This window comes from Leptosomus discolor, chromosome 11, assembly GCF_034619465.1.
Source record: "Leptosomus discolor isolate bLepDis1 chromosome 11, bLepDis1.hap2, whole genome shotgun sequence".
Classification (NCBI taxonomy): Eukaryota; Metazoa; Chordata; class Aves; order Leptosomiformes; family Leptosomidae; genus Leptosomus; species Leptosomus discolor.
The window spans coordinates 14,886,705-14,914,091 of NC_141401.1; the positions used below are offsets into that span (position 1 = coordinate 14,886,705).

Sequence of the window (27,387 nt, forward strand, 5' to 3'; positions counted from 1 at the left end):
CAGGCTTCTATATCTGGACATTCCAGAGGCTCCAGAATAAAATTCTGGATTCCCACATTCCTGAAAATTTGTAGGCAAGTTTTTACTAGTAGATTCTCTTTATATTCACCTGGTTATGCATATTAACTGGATCAGATCTGAAGTTTGAAAGATAATTAGTAAGTAATTCCCATTTAAGAAATACAAACCAAACCAACTTTCCATAACATCTCAGGAGTAGTTTTTTAGGACTCCTGTTCTAACAGAGTTTTGCAGTGCACACCACAGAGGAGGGTGTGCAGCACATCCACTACCTGCAGCAGGAGCAGCACATCTTACCTTCACCGCTTCTTCCAGACCAATCCGATTCCTCATCTAGAAGCTGAGTGTCTGCAGCAGATTGTCAAAGCAATAGGCTTCTTCTGATGCTGTGGTCAGTCTAGACCAAGTGACTTGTTACCCATATTATTCTCCCTGTGCAGATCCCAAATTTGAAAGCCCACAATTTTGTTTCTTCAGGTTTATGCTGTACTACAAGCAACTTAAAGGAACTCGTTCACATAAATGCCAAACCCAAATCTCACTGAATAGATAAACTCAGTATCATAGAAAGTACAGCATTTAATTTTGTAAAGTCTTTTGCATCTTAACGTGGGCAGTATTATTTCTAGGGCTATTATGAAAAGAGTAAGATTTTCACCAACTGACCAGCTACATTTTAGTTTTTTTGACAAGGCACTAAACATTGTGAATCCAATCACTGTGCTCTCTCTGTAACATTAGAGAGGTTTTTAATGGCTCTAATAGGATCAGAAACCACTCATCCTAATTCTTCAAACAAGCGTTTGATTTTTCCAGAAATTAGTTTCCACTGGAAAAATCTTTAGAGTTCATGTTAAAAATATTCAAAGGACAGCTTTTATTAATAGAAAAATATATATTTACAGTCAATACTGTTACCTTAGATTTGCAGCTCTTCCTATTTCTTGAGCTCAACTGAAAGTGCGACATTGCTAAAAAAAAATTCAAGATCTGTGCACATATTCAAGTAAGTTATAACATGCACAGCCAGGGGTTTTGTTCCTGTCATACACAGGATCCCAGTTACAAACAAAGCGGGTTTTTTTCCTTTTGCTTAGCAATTATGCTGTAGCATTCTTAGGATTTGTTTACAATCAGTTTAACGCATACATTCTCGTATATTTCTGTGGCACAATCTGGTGCCGGGATGGAGAACCACCACAAACACAGTTACAATCATCAGTTATGGGCATATCTGCAAAGTCAGCCTGAAGCTCCCCAAGGAATAGCTCAGGCCTGATTGTGTTCGACTACTATGACCATTCTTTCTTTTTTAAAGAAAAAAACACACAACATTACAAATTGCTAAAGTTTACCCAGTGCTGCACAAGAAAGAGATTGGTAGTGAACATCTATCCATGCTTGATTATACTGCAGAGCTAAAATGAGTATTGGTTTATCACAAAAGATACAAACTGAAATTGGATAGCTAGAGATACAAAGGCTTCGGACCAGTTGCATTAAATACGTATGGTTGTAAAACATTCAAAATTCAACTTTGCATGTGCGTGTTGACACGGAAGTGACGCTGAGAGCACATGTCCTTAAAGACCGAAACTTCTATCGGCTTCAAGGAATGAGCCCACTGCAATGGCAAGTGGTCCAAGGATTGCCTGTACAGCCTATGTGAGTTAGGTGAGAAGTTATGTGCACACACGTGCTACGGAACAAACACAAAACCAGACCACAGAGAACAAGAAGCCCTACTTGTAGCTCAACACATTGTGACTATTAACTAGCAGATAGTATGCGAGTGATTTGCCATGCTTGGTGTAGTTAAGCTGTGAGAGCATTGCCCTCCTGCGTCCAGATAAAGCAGGGCTGCATTGAATGTGTGTGTGATTCTTTGTAAAGGCTCTTCTACCAGCTGCTCAGCAGTAGCGTAGAAACTTTCTTTCCTGATGTACCTCAGCTACATACATTGCACTTGGGCTTTTAACGCATGGTCCTCTTTTTCTGCATCAATGCCGCCATCCTAACCTTTTTGCCAAAAAGAGAAAGAAAAAATATATATCACATTAAAATATATTATCCTTATCCTTGCCTGATCCTTCACTGATACAGGTGAATCAAACAAAAGAATACTTATCAGAAGTTTCAAAAAAATCTTTAGAAAGGTCACAAAGACAGTCTATACTACAGCACAATCGATGTAGGCTTCCACACACTATTCAGCTTAGCTCTGATAGATGCCAGAGAAGAATAATATAGACATTTCAACCCCTCCAAACGTACAGTGTGGATCCAGAGCTAGCTTTGGTGACTTTAAGCCTGCAGGACTGTTTGTTCAGTTTCCATGCATCTGGTCCAAGCATGCGTATGCTGTATAAAGTGGCTATTTGTTTCAAGGCTGAAGTGAATTGATTCCTCACAGTTTTAACAAATAAAATGAAACATCAATCCATAGAAAGAACACACGGATACCTGTGCATTTATGTGCCAGGAAAGTAAAGGAAGGGGCTGCAGGTCTAGCATCAGGTAAAGGCTGGTGTGTAAAGTGAACACTGTAACGTACAGCTTTAAAAAATACATACAAGAATTGCACATAGATCCATAGGAGAGAAGCACAGGCTTATAACTAGGGGTGTTTTCCATCAGCCGGGTCAGAATATTCGGTATCATTTTTCCCCTGCATCCACATCAGTTCTTCAGACCGATTCAGGAAACCATTTAGAGCCTAGCAATACTGAGCAAAGATACTGTCTGTACAACTGCAGAGGTTCCATAGGAAACAGCCAGTAGGTCAGGGAAGGAAGTCAGCAGCAGCCTCTAAAAGTGAAAAGCGCCTTCAGATGGAGTTTTTAAAAATTCTTTCTCTTTAATCCTCACTAATTCCTGGTCCAGTCCAAAACTCTGTCTGCAGTGCTCTTTGACCTATTCGGACAACATTCCATCTTTAGGGTGTTGTCTATAGCAACATTAGAAAACACTAGTTACAACAGACCAGAGATATGCAGCCAAACACTGCTGTGGGAAAAGTGGATCACGATACTGTTAGTTGTGGCTGCCAAACTTAACAGCTCCCTCAATAATTAAACAACAGTGTTTTTGCCCCCTTGTTTTTACCCTTCAGAGAACTGTGTCTGCAGTAAAAGCGTCTCCATGTGGCCCGTTAGCTACACACAGACAAGCTCTAAACATTTCTATCTCCTGCCAACATACCAGCAGAGCCAATTTCAATCCCACTTTGCAATATGGCACAAGTGACAAGAGCAGACCAAAATAAAACAGAAGAGGCGGCTGTTATTTTCATCCCCGATTCATAGCAATGATTGTCAGAGAAGGTTATGTACGTCCTATCCATTTCAAGTCAGGCTTTAGTGCCTTTTGTGATAGAAGGGGAATTTCAGTTGCCCACCATGTGTTGTATTGTTCTTGTCTAAACGTGGTTATAGGTACAGTGCATCAGCAGTCCAGGCTGGTGAATGTCATGGAGAAAAGGTGATAGACAAAGTGTGCATATTCTGCTTTTTAATGCAGAGGTCTCAAGCTAAGGGCAATGGTCTGATGAAGGCAGCATTGTTGAAATCACAGATCCGTAGTTAGAAAGGATATGGGTATGTCACTAGTCAGAGGCAGAGGAGGAGGGAAGAGTGATCACTGATGCTTACTGCCCACTGACACTTGCTGCAGTCAGCAGGATAACCGCATCTGGGGAGGAAAAAAGAAGGTGCAGAGTGTTAAGAGAAAGATCAGAATCTGCTCGGTTGAGACCAAAGGGAAGAGGAGTGCAGCCTGCTTGTGGGGGACTGACTATGCTGAGAGAAAATTTTGTGTGGTATGTGGAATGTAAGCAAATGAGTGTGTTGTGGCATGGTGGATCATTCATCTCACATTTACAACTAATCCATCTCTGCTTATGGTCACTGCTATTCACTAACCAATGCTACATACAGAAGTGACAGAAACTACCCAGAAGAGGAGGGCAATTTGTTTACCGCAGTGGTAGAAATAGTGGTATCAAAGTTTGCTCTCCTTTTCAGCCAGATATTAATCAAGTTACATACTGTCTGATCCAAATGCAGTCATGTATAGATAATCAATCCCTAACAGGCCTGGCAAAAAAGTAAAGTTTCTCTCATATTTGGTACAGGATGCAATTTCTCCAATTAAAACCTATTTGCTCAGAGTTGCTGGCTTTGATACCAGGCTATTTTTTGACACTTGCACAAAGCGTGAGCCCTAGAGCAGGCTGGAGTGAGGGCTGGGGTGGAGGTGGGGGATGCTTCATGAAAAGCAACAGGCTCTACAAACTAGTGCTGCTGCATGATTCTCACAATGCGATGAAGTGAGTCTGTAGTGGCAAAAGCCAGATATTGACAACAAAGCCAGTCTTCCAGAATAACTCCACAGTCCCTGTCCAAGGACTTCTCTGCAAACTTGATCATCAGCAGCGTCCTTTTTATATCCAGCCAGTTCTGAAGTACAGCATCTCTCCGTGAGGGATTGGAAGATGTACTTAGAGCATGGAACAAGTCCTCGCGTGGACCCCAAAGCAAACACTGAAGGATTCCCTTTGCTTCTGATATCAGGATCCTCTCTGAAGGGTTGGGATTCAGCAGGCAGCTGGCAAGTTGTTGAAGCCCTTGAGAGTAAAGAGAACGGCAAGGAATCTTGGGGAGATCAGCACGAGTATACTCCTTCTCCTTCAGCTCCGGATTCTCATCAAAGGGATTGGGTAAGTGCAACATCTCGTAGATGAGGATGCCAGTCTGGAACTCATCACACTTTTTGTACTGTGTTGCAGTGATGATTTCTGGAGCCAGGCGGGATTGATCCCGTAGGACCTCAGGATCCATCATATGACTCTTCTGCTTAGCCTGGGAGAAATTGCTCACTATTAATCTGGCTGGGCAAGCCGTGTTGGGACTGGGTTCCATGGACTCAGAGCTCAGAGGGCTGCCTCCTGGTCTGGAATGAACCAGCAGCAGGTTCTCTAACCGCAGATCACAGTGTGTGATATGATAAGGTTTCAGGTGCTCCAGGCCCAAACACAGCTGTAAAAGGAGTAGACAGACCTGCCTCTCATATAAATCTGGGCTTTTTGCATGGCGGGGCGCAGATTCTCTCACAAAGTCGGCCACTGTTAGGTATGGGACCTCCCGTGTGATGACCACAACACGGCTGCGTGGCTTGCTGATAGTCCCCTGGTTGCTTGAACTGTCTTTCTGTGAAGCCTCTGTATTGGAAGGAGTGTCTCTGTTCTTTTGCTCAGGCTCTTTCTCCTCTTCTTCCTGCTCTTCTTCTTCTACCTCTGGTGCATCAGCATCCTCCCACGGAAGGAGACGAACTGGCACTTCAGCAAGGAAATGGCCACAGTCCTGTTGGATGTTAAAGTTGATAGCCAGACTCTGCCGGATAGATAGGCTATGATAATACTGCTGGGATTCCTTAGCTTTGCTCTTACAAATCTGGGGGAAGGAAAAAGACAGAACAAGCATAACATAACTCTTATATTTGTAAATTCTATATCCTTTTTTTCTTTAGTATGTACTTTGTTGATGGGTATCCACAGTGTAGCTCTAAACATAAGCACTGAAAATTTTTTTACTGAACTGACCTTGGCAGACTATTTTAAGGCACACGAACAGTCTCCATTGGATAGTAAGCAACTGCAGACCAGTATGTGCAGGCAGCTCTCCCTGTGCATATATTATTCAACAGAAAATACAGTTCAGGCAGCTTGCGCTTTTAGTCAGAATAGCAGCTGATATACGGTAAATGCACAGTGAGGGTTACTTTACAGCTGCTTGTTTATCCATATCGTTTTATTCCATGTTCTCTCAGCTTTGTGTGAAGCTTTAACAAGATAAAAATAATCAATAGCAACAGGAGATACAAAGAAACATGCATAGAATATTTGAGGATATGACATGAGTTAGCATGGCGTAACAAGTTACCACCTGACAGCTGAGGTAGGTGACTGGATGCATGCTCCCTGCCCACCGTCACTGGAAACTGAAATCTATTAGCTGCAGCTGTGTCAGGCTACCGCCTCACGACTGCAGGGAGGGGTGTATGTGTGCATGGCAGGGGGTGTATGTGTGCATGGCAGCGGGCTGCTGGCAAGCAGACTTGCTGTGGCTCAGGTGATGAATGGAAACTCATTACAACACAGCACCTTCATGGCTTTCAATCATTTGTTAAGATCCTAAGTGTATGTTTTTATTTTGCTAAATAGAGCTGTATTTTCTGTCCAGAAATATCCTGTTGATATGTACGTTATCACCATAATAATTATCCTTATTAATGCCATAATGGCTGGCAGCTCCACTCTGCTTATAATCGTCTATTAGGGCCTCTGTTCTAAGGCATTTACTGATGAAAATTACAGCCCTACAAAGACTCAGGTGTGTTGACCTTTGCAAATTAACCTTAGTTCTACTGACTTCAGTGAGATTGTTCAGAGCGTGTAAGGTTAAGTGTATGTTTTAATCTTAGGTGAAAGCCTAAGTATTCAGTTGGTATAATGCACCAACAGGTCTTAACTGCAAAGCTCAGAGGAAGAGAAAATAGGAAGACATCTCTCTTCATCTGAAGTTACAGCTTCTACTTCATCTCTGAAAGTCAAAGAAAGCCAGATAACTAAGGTTAGTAAAAGTCAGCACTAGTTCTACAGCAAGGAGCCCACATCTCATACTAGCCCTAAATAGAAGCACAAGGTGACTTTTCTCTCAGTTTCTCATTTTTCTCCTTCTCAGGAACTTATGTAGTGTAAGTTATAAACTTGCTTTTCACTAAAAAAACAAACAAAGTTTTTCATCTTTTACATGCTTATGTGGTTAAGAAACATATAGTTTAATGGGGGATTTAGTCTTTTACGGTCATTGGTCAGAAAAGCGCATTGTCAGGTAGTCATACGAAAGTAGCCACAAGCAGTAATGCTATTTTGATTGTCCTCCTGTCTTTGATACTGTGCATATTTCCATACTTCACAAGCATTTAAATTTCCCTAGGTATTATGTACACTATAGCTTGAACTGCCTGTTTATAATTGCCATGTACAAACAAAACAAATTTGAAAAACGCATTTTCTAGTGAATTTTATTTAAGAGAAGTCATAATTTTCTGGAAATGTTCATAGTTACCCTCTTTGTACAATGGCTCTTGCCAATTTAAATTTTCAAATGTATTTTACACTGTTAGAGGTGAAGTGAGTTATCAATGGAAAGTGTTGTCCCCCCCTTCTCTCAGGGGTTACAAAAGTTGAAATAAATACATTAAAACCCACAGCATTAACCTTTGAATGGTATATGAAAATAAAATGTCAGCTGACTGTCTTGGAGACTGAAGTCCCCAGATTTATTACTACTTAATACTGTACAGAAGACAGAAGTAGGAAGGCGTTGTATAGACCCTACCAGCATGTATGAAATCTGGCTGGGAGAACAGTTATTAAGGAAAGTGAGAATAGTTTTGTCTTCTGCCTTTCGGGTCCATGGCTGCCGCCTTCTACAGCCAGCCATGGGGAGCATCAATTTCAACTGTAGGAAAGGTTTTGTGTGTTGTAATCTAGCCATGAGTTTTTAAAAACACTTAACTGACAAATCCAGAGTATAAACTCAATCAATAACTCTCAATTTGCTGAATACAAGGCCTTTTTCAAAGTTAATGAAAAGGATTTCTCCTTGCCTATAGAAACAAAAAAGCAAAGGAATCAAGACTTACTCCTAGTTTCTAATTTTAGTCCTAGGCAGCCTCTTTTTCCTACTTACTTCAGAAAAGGGGTTTCAAAGATATTACTGGAATTTCAGCTAAAATAATAGGAGATAGGCTTTGCACCTCTCAAAATCAGCTTTTGTTCACTCATTTTAAAAAGATATTGCCAGTCCTAGAATTGTGGTGGTACAAAAGCAAACCTTCATAGGCCTCTGTGGATGTGGTCATGCACCCTTCTAATTTAGAAATGACTGGCCATGCACATCTGCACCAAAATGCATTCAGCTATTAGGGCAGAGTATGTTGCCTTTGCACCCATTCCCTTTTCCTTGGAGCCCGCAGAACTGGCCTGCAAGGTGAATCTGATCTGTATGTTGCCAGCTAGATTATTCCTAAGAAATGCCTTTCCAACCTAATAAAAACACCCCGAAAGCGAGTTGTCTTAATCTTCTCCTTTCTCTTTCTTCCTGCTATTCAATTCTAAATCTATTTTACTTCAAATTAAAGCGATAGCCCGTCTCCTAGCTGATACTAGAACACATTGATTCCCATCCTTTAACACTGCACCTTGACACTTGTGAAAAATCTTAACTTTTCCCTTCTTCATTGTTTTCTTTTTGAAAATAATCAGCCCTCATTCCTCCTATCTTTATTCCTAACCCTCTGATTCTTGTTGCTCTTTTCTGGATTCTCCCCATTTATTACATCTTTCTGAAGAGTGGTCCCCTAAATGAATACAGTATTCCAGTTAAGACCTCTTCAGCATCAAGCAGAACAGAGCTTTATGTAGAAGGATCCTTGTTATATTTCCCAGGGCGAACAAGTCGTGTTATCTGCATTGGTACTGTGGTTCATGAAAACCTTCAGAGCATGGTCCACTCTAAAGTCTGAATCCACAGCAGAGCCAAACTTTCCCCAATGTCAGTTCTTAAATATAAGCTTTTGTTTCAGACTCCTCTTTCTATCAACAAAACAGAAAGACTAAATAGTATTATGATTAAAATCAATACTAAAATGACTGCATTCATGAAAACAGTTTTTCCCTCCTGAATCAGCTGTTAAAGATAACCAATAAAGAAAAAAATACTCTAATCCCACAAGTGTCCAATTGCGACGGCTTTTGGACACTTCTATGTCTCTTGTTTAATACAGGGAAGTATATGGGTACAGGAACACACATGCAATATCTACAAAGAGAGCTGAGATCTGATTAGAGATGTATTTTCTGCTTCTTGCTTTTTGTTTACAAACAACATGAAGTGAGAAGTGGAAGAGACAGCTGGGTTATTTAAGGCTGGTTAAATTGCTGACTATATAAACACTCAAATTTGTACACTAGACACTTGGTAATTGACAAGAGGAATGGAAAGCCAGGCTGTCTAGAAGAAGCACCCAAAAACTGGCATATGACAACAAACTGGACACCTAAAATCTGAATTCATAAAACAGTTTCTAAAAGAGATGTGCATCTGATTATTCCTGTAAGTGTCTGGCTACTCTTCAGACTTTTGCTGTGAAATACAGCTGCGTGAGTCCAGATAAGTCCTGGGGTTTTAGATTGCAGAGTGCAGCTTCTGATTTATCAATATCTTATTAGAATGGGGAAAACATACTGAAAGCAGTGGAGACAAACTAAGTTTTCTTATTGATCAGTTCAAAGACAGTTTATAGAACGTAAGTTTTATTTACTGTCAAACTTCTTGTACTATTTTATAATTTTCTGAGTTGCAGCTTCTACTCAGAACTCTATTTTATATTACCATTTTGCAAGAGGCAGTGAATGCTAGTGTTTAATACTATTAATGGGTAATAATGCTCACCCTAGCATTTTGTACTGGAATAACTCCACTAGCACTGAAAACTATCATCTGAATGACCAAGATTTAAAATTTTCAAAATAGTTTGAGTTATAGTAAGTTATGCAACCAAAGCCTATATTTACATTTGAAAAGATTTAGGGAACAAATTCTAGAATCTGGTGGCCTCATTAGCAACTGTTTTAGACTGCTTGTGATGAATTGCTTAAGGAGTGGATACAGAGCTTCTTTTCTGTTTGTGACAGTTAATACCATGTCAAAACTGCGACTAAATATATGGCCCAGTTTTCTCTGCATGATTTTTAAAGCTTTTTCCTGTTCCAGTAATCTACTCTAAAAAAATACAGGAATTCTGTTGCGTTTTACATAAAACACATGTTAAATTCCTATTTCGGGGCACAAGAAAAGAAAAGGGTAAAAATACTTAGACTAAAACACCAACAGAAGTACGATCAATCAGCCATTTGCTTTAATGAAACAAGATCAGCTGAGCTATGAAGATATGGTATGTGATAATAGCTGAAAGAAAGGTGTTGATAAGGGCTTGGCAAGCCTTATTTCTAAAGCTGATAAAGCGCTGGTTGTTCAAAAGATGAAGCAATGTTGGTAAAAAGCCCTTCCATATATATGATGCAAGAAAGCAATGAGAAAAAAGGAGAGACATGAGTAGCAAGGAATGCACAGTTTCTATCTGCCTTTTTACTGGAATGAACTGTCATCATGTATCTTTTCTTTAGTTTATCCCTATGAACTAAAATTCCATCACATTTACAGGGACAGGACAGGTTTCTTTATATCTTGCCATTTCAATATCATCCCCCCCCAATCCCTCAGAAGCTTTTTAATGTTTTTGATTTTAATGAAGATTTTAATGTTTCAGAGCTTCTAAAAACTGTTCTGCATTAGCTTTTATTTTTCCTTTATGAGTCCAGTAGCCTACTGTGCCATCAGCTGACTTCCACTTTACCAGCAGGAAATCTCATTTCCACTCTGTCCTATGCATTTTGCAGGGCATCAGTGAACTTAAAGTACGATGAATATTGTGGGAAATGAATTTAAAAGTGCTGAAAATGAGAAACACGGAAGATCACAAAGACTGCACCATCTGTGCTACTTGGTTGTATTGTAGAGGGACAACTGCAAATGAAATTCTGTGTAGAATGAAAGCTTGCTAATCCCAAATTGATAGCTTGTTCTTGGCACAACCTTGTTTTTCCAAGGAGGCCAGTTTGATCTCTGATTGACCTAATTTTCTCGATCTGGCCTTGGAATACAGCTTTGACTTTTTAACGATGTGCCAAAACACAGAATTCTATGCTGCTGTGACTGAACTCAGAACGGGCTAAAGGTTTAACATATATAGCTTTATTTTGATCTGAGGCATGAAGTTCTGGGAATCTTTAATAATCCTTCTGCCAAGAAGCTCCACTAGGAAACTGAATTACCAAAAAACTTAGCACACTGTGGCAAACTAAACATAATTAGAAAATAACTGTCAGCTGCAACTAGGAAACTGCCAGCTAAATTCAGCCCAATACTATTGACTTCTGCATTGCTCTATCTTATACTTGGTACATGAACCTCAGCAGAAATCCTAAGGTTTTACTGCTAGAAGAACTCCTGCTGCCCTGTAGCAATCAAAGCAATAAATTTTAACTGCTCCTTTTAAGCTGTTTCCATCTTTGTAGTTCCTGTTGTCCTACCTGAACTGCACTGCAACACGTGCCTGTGGCCAGAACACGCATGCTGTAGGCCACAGCCCTGCTGGGTTATGTCTGCATTGTTCCGTGTGGACTCTGATTCAACATTTCCATGTGTCTGTCAATAACGCTGCACAGTAATTTCCTTGAGTGTTTAATACTGAAAGTGGAAGTAGTTTACGTCACTGACACAGTAATTATCTTCACTAGTACTCAGAGTAATCTTTTTTTTTTTCATAAAAAAGATCCCTGTCATATCACTGCTTTATTCAGTCTGTGGGGATACTAAGAACTGAACTCCTCCAAGCCACTTCGTACGAAACGCTGGTGTGCTCTGTTGCTTTTACTTTCATGTAACCTTTCCACTACATATTTGGAATTACTGATAAGACTGTGGTTTCAGAGGAATGTTTATCCATATTGTCCCAGATCTACCAGCTACTTAGAAGGTGGTACTGCACTTAGTGAAGGAAAAATACCTCAGGGACTGGAATTTTATGGAAACCTTTCTTCTAAGGAAGCTTCTATTCTTTCCATTTGGAAAAGTAGCCTTCTGATCATGACTTATTTATCATTTTTATTTATAATGTTTCAGTCAAACTAATTTCCACATGGCTTCCTGCAACTTCTTGCACAGGATGTTTACTAGCAGATTAGGTGAGAGTGAAGCAAAAAAGCATAATACAACACACCCCTACAAACAATGTTTCTTCTAATATCAACACCAACAGAACAAGTTGTGCTTGTTCTCCAACAAATTTATCACAGCATCTTTTGCTGGTGATACCACCAGAATGTAAAGGTACACTGGTACATTCATCTGCACAAAATGTTCATTCTTTGAAATTTAATTCAGCAGTAGTCAAATGGTTACAGCTTAATTTTTAACAGTGCTTTTGTAATTCTACTTTTGGAGATACAATATTAAAACTTTTTTTTTTTTTGACTTATGCATTAAGACTCAACGCTGTTTGGGGGTGAATCTCTTGTTTTCTACAAAGAGAGATTTTAAAATCCCATTATCACATTTTTTCCTCAAATTGAATATTAAAATCATAGAACTTAAAAAGTGTCTGAGTTGTTAGCAAGTGTTGCTTGGGTACTTCTACAGAACTCAAAAGAGCTACATAAATTTACACTGCCCAAAGATGTGGCTCCATATACATTTTCAAAGTGTATTTCTAAGACTTGATAAAAAATAACAGGAAGACTATATTTCGGATTCACTAGGCACACCAGTAATTTTAATCTCACTATTTTTGCCATCCTGTTTTGGGGACAAGGGATTTAAAATGGCAGGAATACATAGCTTATTTGTTGAAGGTAGATGATTATGTAATTTGACGCACACAAAAAATACCCATGATAGTAAAACTGGTATATTTTTAAAGCTAAAGTCCCAAAATCTCTGCCTAATGTAACAGCAATCTGTTGTTATGAGACTTTGTACAAATCTGATCCTGGACTGATGACTTACAAGCCAAAGATCAACTTGGGGCAAATGTTATAACAAGGTTGAAACCTACTGTAACTGATTTTAGGGGAAAAAAATTCCAGTAACCACAGTTTAAACAATGCTATATAATTCAATATATTAGCACAGAGAAGAGAATGCATAAAAATATGCACCAAAGAAACATACAACTGAAGAGAACCCAACTTATCTTAAGTATTATGCGATCAGCTATGTGAAAAGAAAAATGAAGTATGTGAAAAGAAAATGAAAAGACAGCAGCAGTCCCACTACGCTGATCCTGCTTGGCTTGTAAAGAAAGCAGAGAACATTTGTAGTGAGCCCATCTTCCTATACCACATTAAGTGCCAGGGAGGGTATTTTCAAGAGTAACTTTTCCTCTCATCGTAGGACAACAGCTCATGGTGACCTCCAGCTCAAGGATATTTTGTGGATACTTCACTCGCTGTCAAAACCATCACACCTATTACACTGCAATAAATGTTGTTAGTCTGAGAACTATTTTTAAGACATTTGAATTATGAGCGGGAAAAAAAACCCCACATATTTGACCATGCTACATTCTTCTCACTGGCTTTCCACATGGGAAACGTATTTATGAGGACAGCAGATAAGAAAAAGCTACCTATTCCCTGTCAGGGAATACTTAAAAGGCACATTCCATACTGTGCAAAGAGGAATCACATTAGTAATAACCCAAACCTGCCTATACAGAAAAACACCAATTTGGGTCCTAGAAGCAACCACTTTTGCATCACTGTATTAAAACCAAAAAGCCCCAAACGGAGTAATGCCAGACTGTTGATTCTGCAGAGTGATTGCCAGATACATTCATGGTCTGGTTCTCAGCTATTTTATACCACTGGATGTGGCATCCATAAGACATTCGTATTTCATTTCTCATCTTTTCAAGAAGAGGTCCTTGATAACTAAAGAAATAAAAATGGTTATGCCCACATATCTGCCTTAAAAAGATGCATTTTCAAGTTTCAAAAGAATTGCACCAATCTTACCTTTGGTTTTTTTATATCTTTCTTGTAAACAGTCATGCAGGAGTGGTAACAACATTTTATCACTGTAAAGCACCACCCTTCTGAGAATGTCAATGTGCTCTATAACGAATAATCGATTAAGCCTCACACACCTGTGCTGGGTAATAAATGTTTTATCTCCGTTTCAACAACGAGTTGTCAGAAGTTCAATGATTTGCTGAAGGTCACACAGGAAGCCTGACAGAGCTGAGTCTCAACTGTCTCTCTCACTATCATCCTACCAGATAAGCATTGAGAACTGTAGAGATACAGTGCTCAGAAGAATTACCTATACAAAAGTGCATAAAGTAACAACATCTAGTGAGACAGCTGCCAACTATAAGTTAATATATTAGCAGTAAATCTAGTAATTCTCATTTCTTTTATATGTTAGCTGGAGAATAAACTAGAGCCAAATCAACTGTTTGTTTAGTGAAAGGCCACAAAACTAGCACTGTCATGTTCCAATGTTTTTTAGAACAGCTTATCATAGAGTGGTTTGGGTTGGAAGGGACTTCAAAGATCATCAAGTTCCAGCCCCCCTGCCATGGCAGGGACACCTCCCACTAGACCAGGTTGCTCAAGGCTCCATCCAACCTGGTCTTGAACACTAATAAGGCAACACTGATGGCTAGATAGAGCTTTTGATTACATGGCTCTGAATATGGAAAATTTTGAGCTCTTTCCTAACTAAGAGTGATGATTTAGTATCATCTGCATGCAGATGAACCTAAGGATTTTGTTATTGCAAGTTTCCAAAAAACTGCTGATACATCTTTTTCTTCAATATTTCATTAAACAATGACCATGGTAAAGACAGAGTTGTGATAATTTTGTTTTAATAATTTTGGAGCTGCAATAAAACCAGATAAAAACTTAAACCAGAAGATACCAATGCCATACATGGTTCTTGATTGAAGAAAGAGCCTGTATCTTGTGACTTCTCACACAGTGCTGCTGCAAGCAGCACACACTTATATTCATAGGACCTATCGCGACTGGGTGTGTTGCAGGTTATGGTTATTGTTGTTACATTTTGTCACTGATTAGTCTAGAGTTACTGTTTTTCAAGCCCCTCTTACCTTGACTGCGTAATTGTTGAGAGGATCTTTTGCATAAGAAGCTGGGTAGTAAACTGCATCACCTGCCTCGCAGCATGGCTTGTCACTGGTTAGCCTGAAATCTGACCAGCTGTCCACCCCAAATCGCAACTGGTCTTTTTGTCCGGCCATGAACAAGTCTTCACATTTAAGTGCCAGCTTCTTCAGTGAATCAGCGTGAAGGCTTCGGATTTTACCTACCACCTCTTCTCGGTTTTCAATTCCTCGATAAAGTGCTTGCCTTTGCGGCTTCTGGACACCTTTGCCCTGCTTAGTCTGCGAGATGCGTCTCCCTGTTAGAGACTCCATGCTATTGGAACACCGGTCCTTAATACTGATAGTGGTTAGGCTGGAAACACTGTTAGTTGCTGAGGTGGTTGCCCTTAATTTTTCTGTAGGCCTGTCCAAGGAATCTCCTGACTCGTTGTCCAGTATCTTGAGCTCTAGGCTGACCGAAGAGCAGGCGCTGCTTGCTTCCCAGTTGGTGTCAATATCGTAGGTGGGATTGGCCACAATGCACAGGTTGTTCTCCAGAGCCTGTTTCTGGAGATCTCTGGGAGTTGGCTCCGTGTTAGCTCTCAAAATTGTTTTCTTTGGCAGTGGAGGTGGTGTTGGCTGTAAGTTGTTCATTGTCTCCTGGTCTGCTAGTCCTCCAAAGGCAATGGCATCATCCAAAGCTCCCTTCGGTTGCCTTGGCTGTTTCGGAGGTATCATGGCTGCTCTGGACTGTCCTGTGTAATAAGAAGATAATAGTTATAGAACATTAAAGTACTTTGCATCTGCTGCTCATATTTGCACTCTGCAAAGAAGTTTAAGGGAAAAAAAAGCTGACTAGGACCACCCCAATATTTGAAGAAAAACAAAATACAAATCTGAAAAGATGAACTGATTAGAAAGCAAAATGACCAAATCAGCACCACAAATATATTGTCACATACAGCCAGTCTTTATTTGACCATGGCCTGTATATTAAAATCAATTTCAGTGCTAGCAATGCTGGCATTTTGCATCACATGGAATTAATGACAGAAAGTGCAAGCAAAAACCAAACGTCAATTTTGGCACTCTGGCCAAATTCCGGTTTAATTACTCATTATACCCAGCCTCCCATAATTCCTTCTGCAGTCAATCAATTATAACATTATTCCTTACTTCCTATTCAAATGTGCTAAAACTATGGGTAGATGCTGCTAAGTGGCTTTGTGGACTATTTCCTTGAGAGGTGCATTTCTCTGGCAGGTAAGGTGATTTTTTTAACATATCCTCATAGCGGTCCGTAAAGCACTTGGGATCACTTGGGACTTGAAATGTGCCAAAGAGGCTGAAAGCATTATTTCAGAATGGAAACCAGAAAACTTCAGACACAAACAATGTAATTTAGCTACTCAGGCATTCACATGGGAAAGTCAAGATTGCCCAAGCAGATTCATGAGGTGAAAACAAGGAAGTAAAGCCTACTTTCACACAAGTTGACAAGTGTGTCACCACTGCTTTCAATGACAGTAGGATCATACTTCGAGATCACAAAAACAGAAATATTTTTTAACCTACAATTTAAAACTCACACTCCCCTTCCCCAATCATAACTGCCTCCCATACATTTCCCTCACTTGCCATGGGTACCTTTGTTGACAAAATTATGTTCATACATAACCTGACCTACAGTCAATCAAGAGACTCCAAACGGCAGGTTACACAGGTGAAAGCATGGGATTTCCTGACAGACTCGTTTCAAACATTTGTGTGCTTCTAAGGAAGACAAAACTTCCTGTCATGTGCTTTGGTTGGCTTTTAGAGAGGATAGTTACGTTTTATAACTGCCAGAGTCCTTGGAAATGAAGAATATATAAACGACAATAATATAAGAGAGAATAAAAACCAATAAACAGACAATACAAATGACCAACTCGCGGCTCTGGGACAATTAAACAGTTGTTATTCATATCAAAATGAGATTTTTCCATTCTTAATAATCAACTGCTATTTTCAGAGAAATTATTTTAGAAGTTTTCTACTACTCCTGTGAGATTCATTGACTATCATGGTAAGGTAGGAAGCCAATTTTTACAGCTGCACACAGCAGACAGGAGATGGATGCTCTGTGCAATTCTCTAATAAGGGAACAGCAAGTAGAAAGACAGTATGTCTACTTAACCATTTATAATTGGTGCTGAATCCTTGTAAAGAGAAAAGAGAGGACTAAAATGGAATGCTGAACCAAACTGGGGGGATCTCAGATTCAAATTTGAATTACATCACTTTGGTCCATAATTAATAATAAATGACTTTGCAGTTCATGAAAAGAAAAAAAGAGCTTCCTCTACACTTTAAGATATGTTGTTACACTTTTAATGAATACTACAGAATCTAAGATCCTCTTTGCCAGGATGCACAAAAACCTGGAACGCTGGGTTAGAATGCTGAAAAGGACTTCCTAATTTCAGAAGATCAGAGAGGACTGTGTTTTTATATGTATCCACAAACAGAATAGCCTTGGCTCTTGAATTCTTAACAATCATTCTCTTTTCAATAGTTCCAAGGAGACAACATCACAAAAGTTGTATCTCTATCATTTGTTTAAGCTCAAGAAACTCTCGGAAGAGCCTTAATGATTTTGTGATAAGCCTGGATATTCCAATGTTTAAAAACCTGAATTTTGAGCAGGAAATTCTTTAGCTTTTTACATGCATGATGCTCAGGGAAGATTGCATAGGATTACTCCCCGGGGTCATCCATTTTTAGCTACCACAAAATAAGTATATTCAAAGGCTAGAAATGTTGGAGAATCCCTGCCTATCTCTCTCAAATCATTGCCAAGGTTGCTTAAAAAAATTTAACACTCAGGGGACTATCTGCTGCTCCTTTTTGACCTTGGTATGGCAGAGCTCTACAACAGCAGCTCTTCCTCTCACCATTTGATATGCTGCAGCATATAACACTGGTGCCAGCTGAGCAGTACAGGAGCTCTATCAGGTACCTTTTGCAGCCATGAAGAGTGGCATGATTTAGAGTCAGAAGCAGAACTGATGTCTGCATGCCAGACACACATGTCCAGATGGCACAGTCTTTTGCATAATCCTGAGAAGTTCATTTCTACTTTGTGTCCAATTTTCTTACTCATCCAAACATGTGTTGTCTTCCACAATTGCTTACTCTTACAAAATCTGTGACCTATGTGCTTCTCCCCCTTGCAACATTCTGTGTTAAAGATCACTTGCCTATTGTCTGATTCTTACCCTCTTCCCCACTACGCTAAAATAGCCTGCCAGCTGCTGGGGTTTTGAGAAGGGCTACCATTGCAGGAGGCAGTTTCCCAATATGCATCGCTTGTGTGCTTGCTCATCCAAGAAGGCAAGAACACAAAGTAGGGCAAGATGTGTATCTCAAGCAGCAGCAGCAGAAGCCCTCTCCAAGAAAGGTAAGATTTTTAACAGCGTTTCTTCTTGATTCTCTTATTGTCTGCTTTAACGGCCCTGTCCTCCAAAAGCCATTCATACAGAAGAGTGTCATGACTGCAACCAGTGACTTTTGCTAGTTGTTGCTTTTGCACATCTGTTGGAACTGTAACATCAAAACATAACGGAAGAAGGTTTTCATAAACAGAAGTTGTCTTTGCAGGTGTCTGGGGGGGGTGGCAGGATCCAGAGAACTGCAGGTACAAGCCATTATGTAGTTACCTCTTCAAGGACTCTCAGCTGGGGAAAATGAGTTTGTAAAACATGTCATGTCGCAGTATAGTTTCTCCTCCATTCATATTTCCATATTGAAATCTATCCATCTGTATTACGTGTTTGAAAAGCTGCATCCCTGGGCTATTTTTATGCTGAGTTCTCAATGCTGTATGTTCTTTCATGCCCATTGGGCCAGTTTTTCAAGCTCAGCTTTCCCCAAGCATGCTGTGATACTGCACGTCCCACATTTTTTTAAATTCATTGTCTAACAAGAAAAAGATCATCCTAAGTTTTGTCCCTGTCAAAGGCACAATAATGTTCTTTTGCATACAAGTACTGGCAGAGCATTTGCTGCTTTTTCTTGCCTATCATTTCCTTCTCCCCTCGCATGCTTTAAACCCATCATTTCCGTACCTACTGCACAGACTCTCCAACATTACAAGGTTCAACCTGAGCTACACTTATGGGAGGCAAATGAAAAGGAGGAACAGGCACAACACTAGCTACCACTTACAGAGGTCTTTGAAGTAGCTTCTGAGACTGTTCAAAGTCAGAAAAAATTTAACTCTTTATAGACAGCAGCTTTCTAGAGAGCTTTAAGTAATTCTACAGTTAATATCATCTTCCATTATAGAATCCCACTACACTATTTAAATATTAATACTTAAAGTGTCCAGACACCATACCGAAGACTGAAACCTCTAAATCAGCTCTAAAAAAAGGCACATAAATTTTATTTTTCCAGGTAACTGATTTATCGTCAGACTTTGCTTTGCAACCTGTTTATGTTAGCTCATGAAACTATCAAACCTGACCCATTAAGCTCAGGTTTAATTCAAATTTATTTTCCATAAGCACATTTTTCTTAGAGTCATGACATGCATAATTATTGTTTAGATTTCTTGACAGTCCAGGTATCTTTTTTGCTTAGACCAGATCAGCAGTATACATGGTCAAGAAATTTCAGAATTGTGAAGGAAAATGCTTCTTTAATTGGAAAAACAGCTAACGGTGAATTAGGCAAGCCAAGTGGGTGACATGCTGCATGCTTCCATCCTGTCTTGAACTAGTCCTGAGACGTATCTTGCTCTACAATACATCACCTATGTTAGTCCAATACATCAATTACAGCAGGCTGCTTCTGTACTTTCTCCAAACTCATTTTACTCTTGACACGGTAATCTATCCTATATTCTCCTTTATTGTTGAAAGCGTTTTTCTGATTATATGCCGTTACCACCTCTCACCCAAGGATAATGTCCCTCATGGGAAGATGTGAATCAGAAAACAGAGCTGAAAACAATACTCTAGTATTCATAGTAGTAACTAGGCTATTGCCTGATAACTAACTCTGTTCTCAGTTGTAGTGACCATTATAGTACTCCTTAATCCCTCATCCTCTAGTGCAGGCATCAGATGAATGAACAGGACCCAGAGGGTTAAATTGGCCAACATGACTCTCACCTCTGCCATTCTCCAACTTATCACATCAGTTTGACAAAAATCCCATGTTTTGCATTGCCAAGAACAGCAAAAAATTAATAGTAATGCATGTACAATATAGGTAAAACAGTCTTCCAAGACCACATCTATCAAAACCCCAACAGAACTAAAATCAAAACCGTGGACTTTCTACAGTAGAGACCAGCAAGAAAGAGGAATTTCGAGTGGCTCAAGTGCCTGCAGGAAATCCACCGTAAGACAGGGCTGGGCTGATCACACAGCTGGATCCTGGAGCAGTCCAACAGGCTTTGGCAGCCTCTGCTGACCTGTTTCTCCCCACAGCCAGGAATAGAATCAGACGTCCCAGCAATTCTTATGTCAGTACATCCCCATTTCACGTTACAAAGTCCAGTTATCAAGGCTGATCAAAGTATTCCCTAAGTAAAATTCACAGGTTGGCCATCTCACTGTACAAATTCCCCTTCTCTACTCTCGTCCTAGTACTTTCTTCCCCCCTCTTGTACTTGGATATTGATCAACCTTTGCAATCTGCGTTTGTATTATAACAAAGAGCCTGGAAAATATTTCTCCATGTAAGTAGCAGATCACTTATACTGATCTTTAATACCAGTAGAAAATATATCACTCCTTAGTAAACTCTTACCCTGACAAAAATAACCAAACCATGAAAAAACCCACAGATGCTTGAAAGTATCTTCCAGCCACTGCAAAAGCAACCAGCGTGCTTCACAGCCCCAATTCAATGCAGTACATGTACAACACTGTTCTATAAAATATTCACAGATTTACATCAACACGCTCATTAATCCTGTATTATACTCAGTTGTTTACACATTTATCATTAGTTTAACAGATAAAAACCTTAACAGAATATGATTATATGTAAAACAGAAAGGAAAGGTAACGTTTGTTAAGTAACATTCGTGATGCATCTCCAGTTGCTTACCAGTAGTTTGAGACTGTGCGCGGAGCTATAGTAAGAGGGGCTGCAGGTACTGAATAAAGAAAAACTTCAGCTGCAACAGCTTGTCTGCCTTGGTGACTTGTCAGGTCTTGCTACCCGTCCTCCATTACACCATGTTAAAGATATTACCTGCGCTAATTATATATTATGCAACATGCATCAGACTGATACTGTAATCATCATCTGTCACTGAACTGTCAGTTTTAGTCAACCATGATTTCATTACTTTATTTATAGCCTGGCTAACACCGCCCTGGTCTAACTTACTGAAGCAATACTCTACGGCACATGGGATTTTTTCCAGTGTCAGCAATCATAAACCCTAGAAACTTAGCCTCCTTTCTTCATCTTTTCTTCGGTGTAAGGAGAAAAATAGCTATTAATAAAAGAACCTATTATTTTTTAAATCACATAAATACTATCCTGAGTATATTGAGAATACCTTAATCTACTTACAGTGATGCAAATTCAATCGAGTTAATTTCCCCAAGAAATTCAGACAAAGATAGAAAAATTTAAAGATTTGTAAAGGAAAAGATTTTAATCATCTAGTCTATTGTCTTCCTTATCATAACCTACCTGAATTAACTTCTGTTAGAATAAGGGCACACCTTAAAAAGAAACATCCAGGCCCTACCTTACACATTTGAACATTTGATCCTGCATCTAGATTCAACCGGCAGCCGCTGGATTTTGTTAACTGTTTGCTGACACCAAAGCTATCCCTCATCACAGTGCCGCTCACCACATGAGCATTCACACCAGGACCAAGCCAGGCTCTGTTTCTTTGATAAGCTAAGCAGATCCAGCTTCTTGAATTAGTCACTATAAAGCGCCTGTCACAATACTAGGCATTTTCAAAACTTTTCTTTAGAACCTGCACAAATTTTTTTTTAAACATTCTTCTTAAACTGTGGTCACCAGGGCTTGACTATGGCCATGGCAGTAAACATGAGATATCCATAACCTCTGTACTCCTATTGAAGTTTCCTCCTGTTACACACCCAGGAACATACTGGGCTTTTTTAGCCTATCATCATGGTGGGACCTCAGGTTTCCTGAAAGCCCCAAGCGTTTTATGTTGTATCTGATTCCCAGAGGAGAATCCTCTATCTTGTAAGGCTTGTCTGCATTTTATTTTTTAATTTTAATTCCCAGATGCATGATTTTACATGTTTGATGAACTAACAAATACAGTCCATATTTTATGCATGAGCCATTCTCAAATTTTTTAGCTGCAGTTTGGTTCCAAACACATACTTGCTGGCACGCTTGCAGTTTTTGTGGGCAGGACTGTAAAGTGATGATGAAACAGCTCCTATGGGAGCAGGGGAAGGCCAAACCCAAATATATGAGGGCAGTATCTGATACAAACCACTGCCTGACTGCAGATGAAAACTGACCAAAGCTTGCCATTTACTTCTGTTCGTAACATTTCATGTGACATGTTACAACTGAAGATTAGACATGTATCAAAGGGCATAGTATTATCTGCTTTTCAATAAAAAACATAGAATATGTTTTAGATTAGTATTTAAAAAGCAAATATTGCGCATTGTGCTACAAATGATGATGTTCACATGATGTATTCTACAAACTAGAAGCTGTAACATGTAGCTATAAAGGTAACTCTAGGTACAGTTGCAGCTAAAGCAGCAGTCAAATGTGATGTAACTTAAATTATATTACATATTCTCGTATTATCCTTTCCTTCAGTTACAGACATCAGTATTTGTTAATTCTACAAAATACATGGGTTTCCTGCTTAAGTGACGTAAGGCATGAAAACAAGTAGGAATTTTTCTGTATCCCTACCTAGTAATCGCTTGATAGCCATCTGAGTTAGAAAGTGAGGTTGCTCGAATAAACCAGAAGAAAGCTTGAACAGCAGCCAGAGAACTCAGTGCCATTTAGGGTAGCATTGCTTTTAACAACAAGCAGCAAGCTTGCCAAGCCAGACCAAGTCAAGCCTAAAAGTTAATTTAACTCTTTCATACCTAAAATTTACTTTGGTGACAGAAAATCTGAAAGTGACCCAAGGATGAGGAGAAGATTTTGAATAAAATGCTAAGGGGTTTGGTTTTATAAAGGAACATTCACACACAAGAACAACACCGGCAAAAATGAGGACTGATGGAAGTGATCAGAGTCACAGAAACATTTAGGTTGGAAGGGACCTCCTGAGACGGTCAAGTCCAACCTTGCCTGCTCAGGCAGGGTCAGCTGGAGCAGGCTGTCCAGGACCACGTCCAGTCAGGTTCTGTGTGAAGTCTCCGTCTGCGGAGATACAACTGCGGGCAACCTGTTCCAGTGTTTAATGGTATTTTATTACACTTCCCATGAATTTACAACTCCTAGTTTGTGAGATGCTGTGGGACGGACACAGATCTATGGACAGAAGCACATGCACTCTGCACAATGAAGCAGATGTACCATCTTGCACAAGAAAATTGAGATAAATTGAGTAAAGACTTACACAGAAGATTCACAGTATCATTACTTCGGCTATGAAATTCAAGTAATTCCTTTTCGGCTGGATTTTAGCCAAAATGCTCATAATCTCACCATGAGGAATAAGTGATATTTCATACATTAAATGATACCTTAGACTGATCCTTTTATATGTCAGTCTGGTTAGGAACAAGGCCTAACCATGCTATAAATAGTTTTGATGTAGCTAGATCTACTACCTGGATTCTGTGATGTGGTTATGTCCTAAATACAGGACATATTATATATAAATATATACTGTATCCCCATATACAGAAAATATAGGGATACAGGTATATATGTGTATCTCAGTGAACTGAAACTAATTAATTAGATCCTTGAATAATTCCACCACAAAAATATAAATTTTACTTTTCCTCCTTGAAGTTATAGTTTCTTGGTAGATGTTAGTATCATTCTTGGGCAGGACATTTTTCCTCTTTATGCTTTATAAACAATACCTAATTAATTAATTAGCAGAACAGACTAATAAGTTCGCCACTAATTTATATTTAAGCAAAAAAATGCAGCAGTAGCGCTAAATGTCTAAGGAACATATGCACCTGAGGGTTTAATAGTCCTTGATCCCTCAAACCTGTGTGCGCATGCCAAACCCTTACACCTGCATCTCAGTGCAGTCAGTTTACTCTTGTCCAAATGCTTAAGAAGTTGGGATGCTTACAGGGTTGAAGTGTTACTGCAAAACATGTATTCAGATATTCTTCAACATAAATAAATGCGAGATTTTCGTTCTTTTAGAAAATCTGGCTGTAGGCATTCCTGAATTTGCAGTACTTCAAAATGCTGTAGAAAATTAGGCTGATAATATTGATACTATATATCTGGAGATGCTTATTTGTCTTGCTCACTTATCTTCTTTTTAATACAAGTCAGGAACTCAGTGATAGTACCTTCAGGACATTCATATCTTAAACTTTTCTGAAGGAGCAAAAATAAACTCTCAGACCAGGTTAAGAAAGGTTTTAGTCAAGAAAAGATGACTACAAATATTTTAGCAGTTATTGATGCTTTAAAATAAGAATTCCTATCTTTTGTTGAAGTTCAGAAAAATATTGAAATCTACTTATTTTTTCTAAAAAAATTCAGTAATTTGCTCTGTGTTTTAAACCTCTGATAAAAGTTCCTCCACATAGATAAAACAGTATCTTTTAAAAAAATATTTGAGATGTTTATCATTAAGGGCAAATAAAAGAGTTTTAAAATCACAGGAAGAAAACCTTTGGGTTTGTTAAATCTTCACTTTCTTGGTTGTGTGTATCACAATGAGACAACATAATTTTATTGTCTATAAATTAAGATTAAAAAGTTTGTCTTTAAAAACTAACCTTATGAAAGTGTTGAACTGTTCAGAAGACAAGGTTCTTCACAGGCTGGAAAGGTATCCACAGTCTGATCTAATTTAAATTTTCTTCCACGAGAATACACTTACCTAAATTGCTGTATGTAGCACTGCAAGGATTTAAGTCAGGAGAATTTGAAGCTTCTTCCTTTTCTTCGTCCCCTTGTGGGACACGGACAGATGATACTGGTATGACTGAGGCACTGCCGCCATTGTCCTGCTTCACAAACACGGCTCTAGGAACACGAGGGGACAAATCCTCCAGTGTCGTATCGTCGGGCACTTGACTGAAACAAGCAAAACAAAATCACCTGGAGACCAAAGCTGGGTACTAGATCCTACTGGCAAAATACCAGATTAGGCATTAAATATCTGCAGGAAAGGGAATGAACTGGTAAAGAAATAAGCTCCTTTCGCCCTCCTTTATTTAAGAACAACTTTCTACAATGTTTATTTTCCTTAATAAGAGGAAACAACTTTTGACTGAAGTAGTAACATGGCGTAGTTCATGCCTTTCATACAAAAGGGATAATAAAATATTTTACAGCTGCCTGCAATCAACAGATGTGTGCATATATATGCAGGCACGATTCCGCATAAAACGTGTAGGACACATAGGGCAGCAGCGGGGTTTAAAGTGGTTTTTACCAATCAGAACAATTTTGCCTTCATCAAAGATACTGAGGTATAGCAAGGGGGCTGCTGAGTCTTAATAAATGCTTAAAACTTTAATGACACATTTTCATACACTGGCAGGACTTTGAGAACTGACACCTTGAGAAACAGACCAGTAGCTCATCTAAGCCAGTAATCGATTTCCCATATAAAATTCTCCAGGACTAAAATCCACCTGCACTAGGCCAGTTGCAAAAGGCCAGGAAGACATTCCTCTGTGCTTGCTCTTAGCTACGGAATTTTAATCAAACTGTGATGACTTATAGCACAAAACTGTGAAAATCATGGATTCAATTGTTTTCCACGGATATATTTATTGCAGTATGATTTCAAAATTATGTGTTACATATAGATATTAAAAAATGTTCAGGTTTATTAAAAAACCCCAATCCTATCGGAAACATAGCAGCAATTATCAATAATACGCCACATAAAACATGTCAGAGTGAAAATACTTTCGTGCCTTTATGCTCTTTCACTCACAGAAACAAATACTCATTATAGGCCAAATCTCAAGAGCATGTGTCCTATTCACTAGTTATTATTACAGCCTGATCAAACAGAACAGCAAGAATTTTAAGTACTTGTGACTCCATAAGGGATAGGAGTAAGGCCCTTCCTTCAAAAGATGATCACCACTTCATGTATTTGTACAGATATTTAATTTTTGTGGTAAAGATTTAAAACTTAATATAACAAACCCAAAAACTATGCATTTTAAATAGGCAGAGCAGCTGAGTTTCTGTAATACAAATCCTTATAGTGGAAAGAGAAATTATATCCTCAAAGGGTTAACATAAATTATAGGCATACGTGTCTCTATGCCAAAGCCAAAATACTGAAAATCATGGTACACAATCTTCTAGCAATCCCAGACTACAAAGATTAAAACATGCCAATACTTTGCATAACAGAAGACCCATATACAGTGCAGCGCGCACATGCTGTTTCTACTCAGACTCATGAATTTTAACTGCAGGCTGATACAAACAAAACTCATTAGAACTTGTTAGTAAAAGAGAAAAAATGGCATAAGTTCAAAAAGACGTAATCTTTAATCAGCATAAAATTTTTTGTTCATTTTTAGTACCATGCATAGGAATGGTGTGAAGAACATTCCATGTGCCATAAATATATCCACATTAAAGAGTTAACCTAATATAATTTCAGAGTAAAGCATACATAAAATTAAAGCAGTAACAAGGCTCTCAAGATTATGAGAAATTAAACTAAAGACTTGTAGTTGCTGTAAATCATATACATACCTGCAATCCTCAAGAAGAATATTTTCTTTAACAAGAAATAGATTTTAATAGCTTTACAGTTCTGTCACTGCCACAAACCAGGAATTATCATATCTCAAAGTAATTTTTTAGTATTGATTGGTGAGGTACAGAAAGACTCATTCTCCAAACCAGACACATGCAAGCACATACACTAAACCTAAGCTCAGAAGCATTTTGCCAAAGTAAACCAACAGCTAGAAAGGAAGAAAGAAAAAAATACCAACTCACCCACTGTACTCACTCACACAATTCCCCATTAAAGGAAATTCTTTCAGGGCCTTCTTGAGTCTTTTAATCATGTCTTGAAACTCTGGCGAGCCATTGATTCCACAGTGTTCTGATGTGCTACAAGTTGTGCAAGCTGTAAGCAACAGGGCTGAACTCTGCACAGAGTGATACACCTACTGCACCTTAATGTTTACCTTGGGGGGTTGGTCCCGGGGACTTGCCAAAGCGCCCCAGGAAACCAGTCAGTTACAGCCCTGCCTTCTTAACTCTTCCACTGCCTTCGCGGATGAAAAACAGTTCACAGGCGGCTACATCACTGTTTTGGTATGACAACTATGGTCTTAGTCATGTTAATTAGTTAAGGAAAAGCAGGTTCAAGTTTCAAGAGGAGTTTTAAGAAGTTAGACT

General features: G+C 39.0%; 1 protein-coding gene across 2 annotated transcripts in view; it reads right to left on the reverse strand.

Annotated features, from left to right (window-relative positions):
• Nucleotides 1-4,313: 4,313 nt before the first annotated feature.
• The window catches only part of PEAK1 (pseudopodium enriched atypical kinase 1), a 34,078-nt gene continuing 11,004 nt past the window's right edge, over nt 4,314-27,387 (reverse strand). Inside the window, exons 2-5 of one of the 2 annotated variants that reach the window (XM_086471710.1) lie at nt 26,980-27,096; nt 24,881-25,077; nt 14,824-15,572; nt 4,314-5,471 (exon numbers count right to left, since the gene is read on the reverse strand). In XM_086471710.1, coding sequence (XP_086327836.1) covers nt 4,314-5,471; nt 14,824-15,572; nt 24,881-25,077; nt 26,980-27,096 — 2,221 coding nt within the window. The remainder of the gene's footprint in view (nt 5,472-14,823; nt 15,573-24,880; nt 25,078-26,979; nt 27,097-27,387) is intronic. The other variant, XM_009955032.2, reaches the window with a different exon arrangement.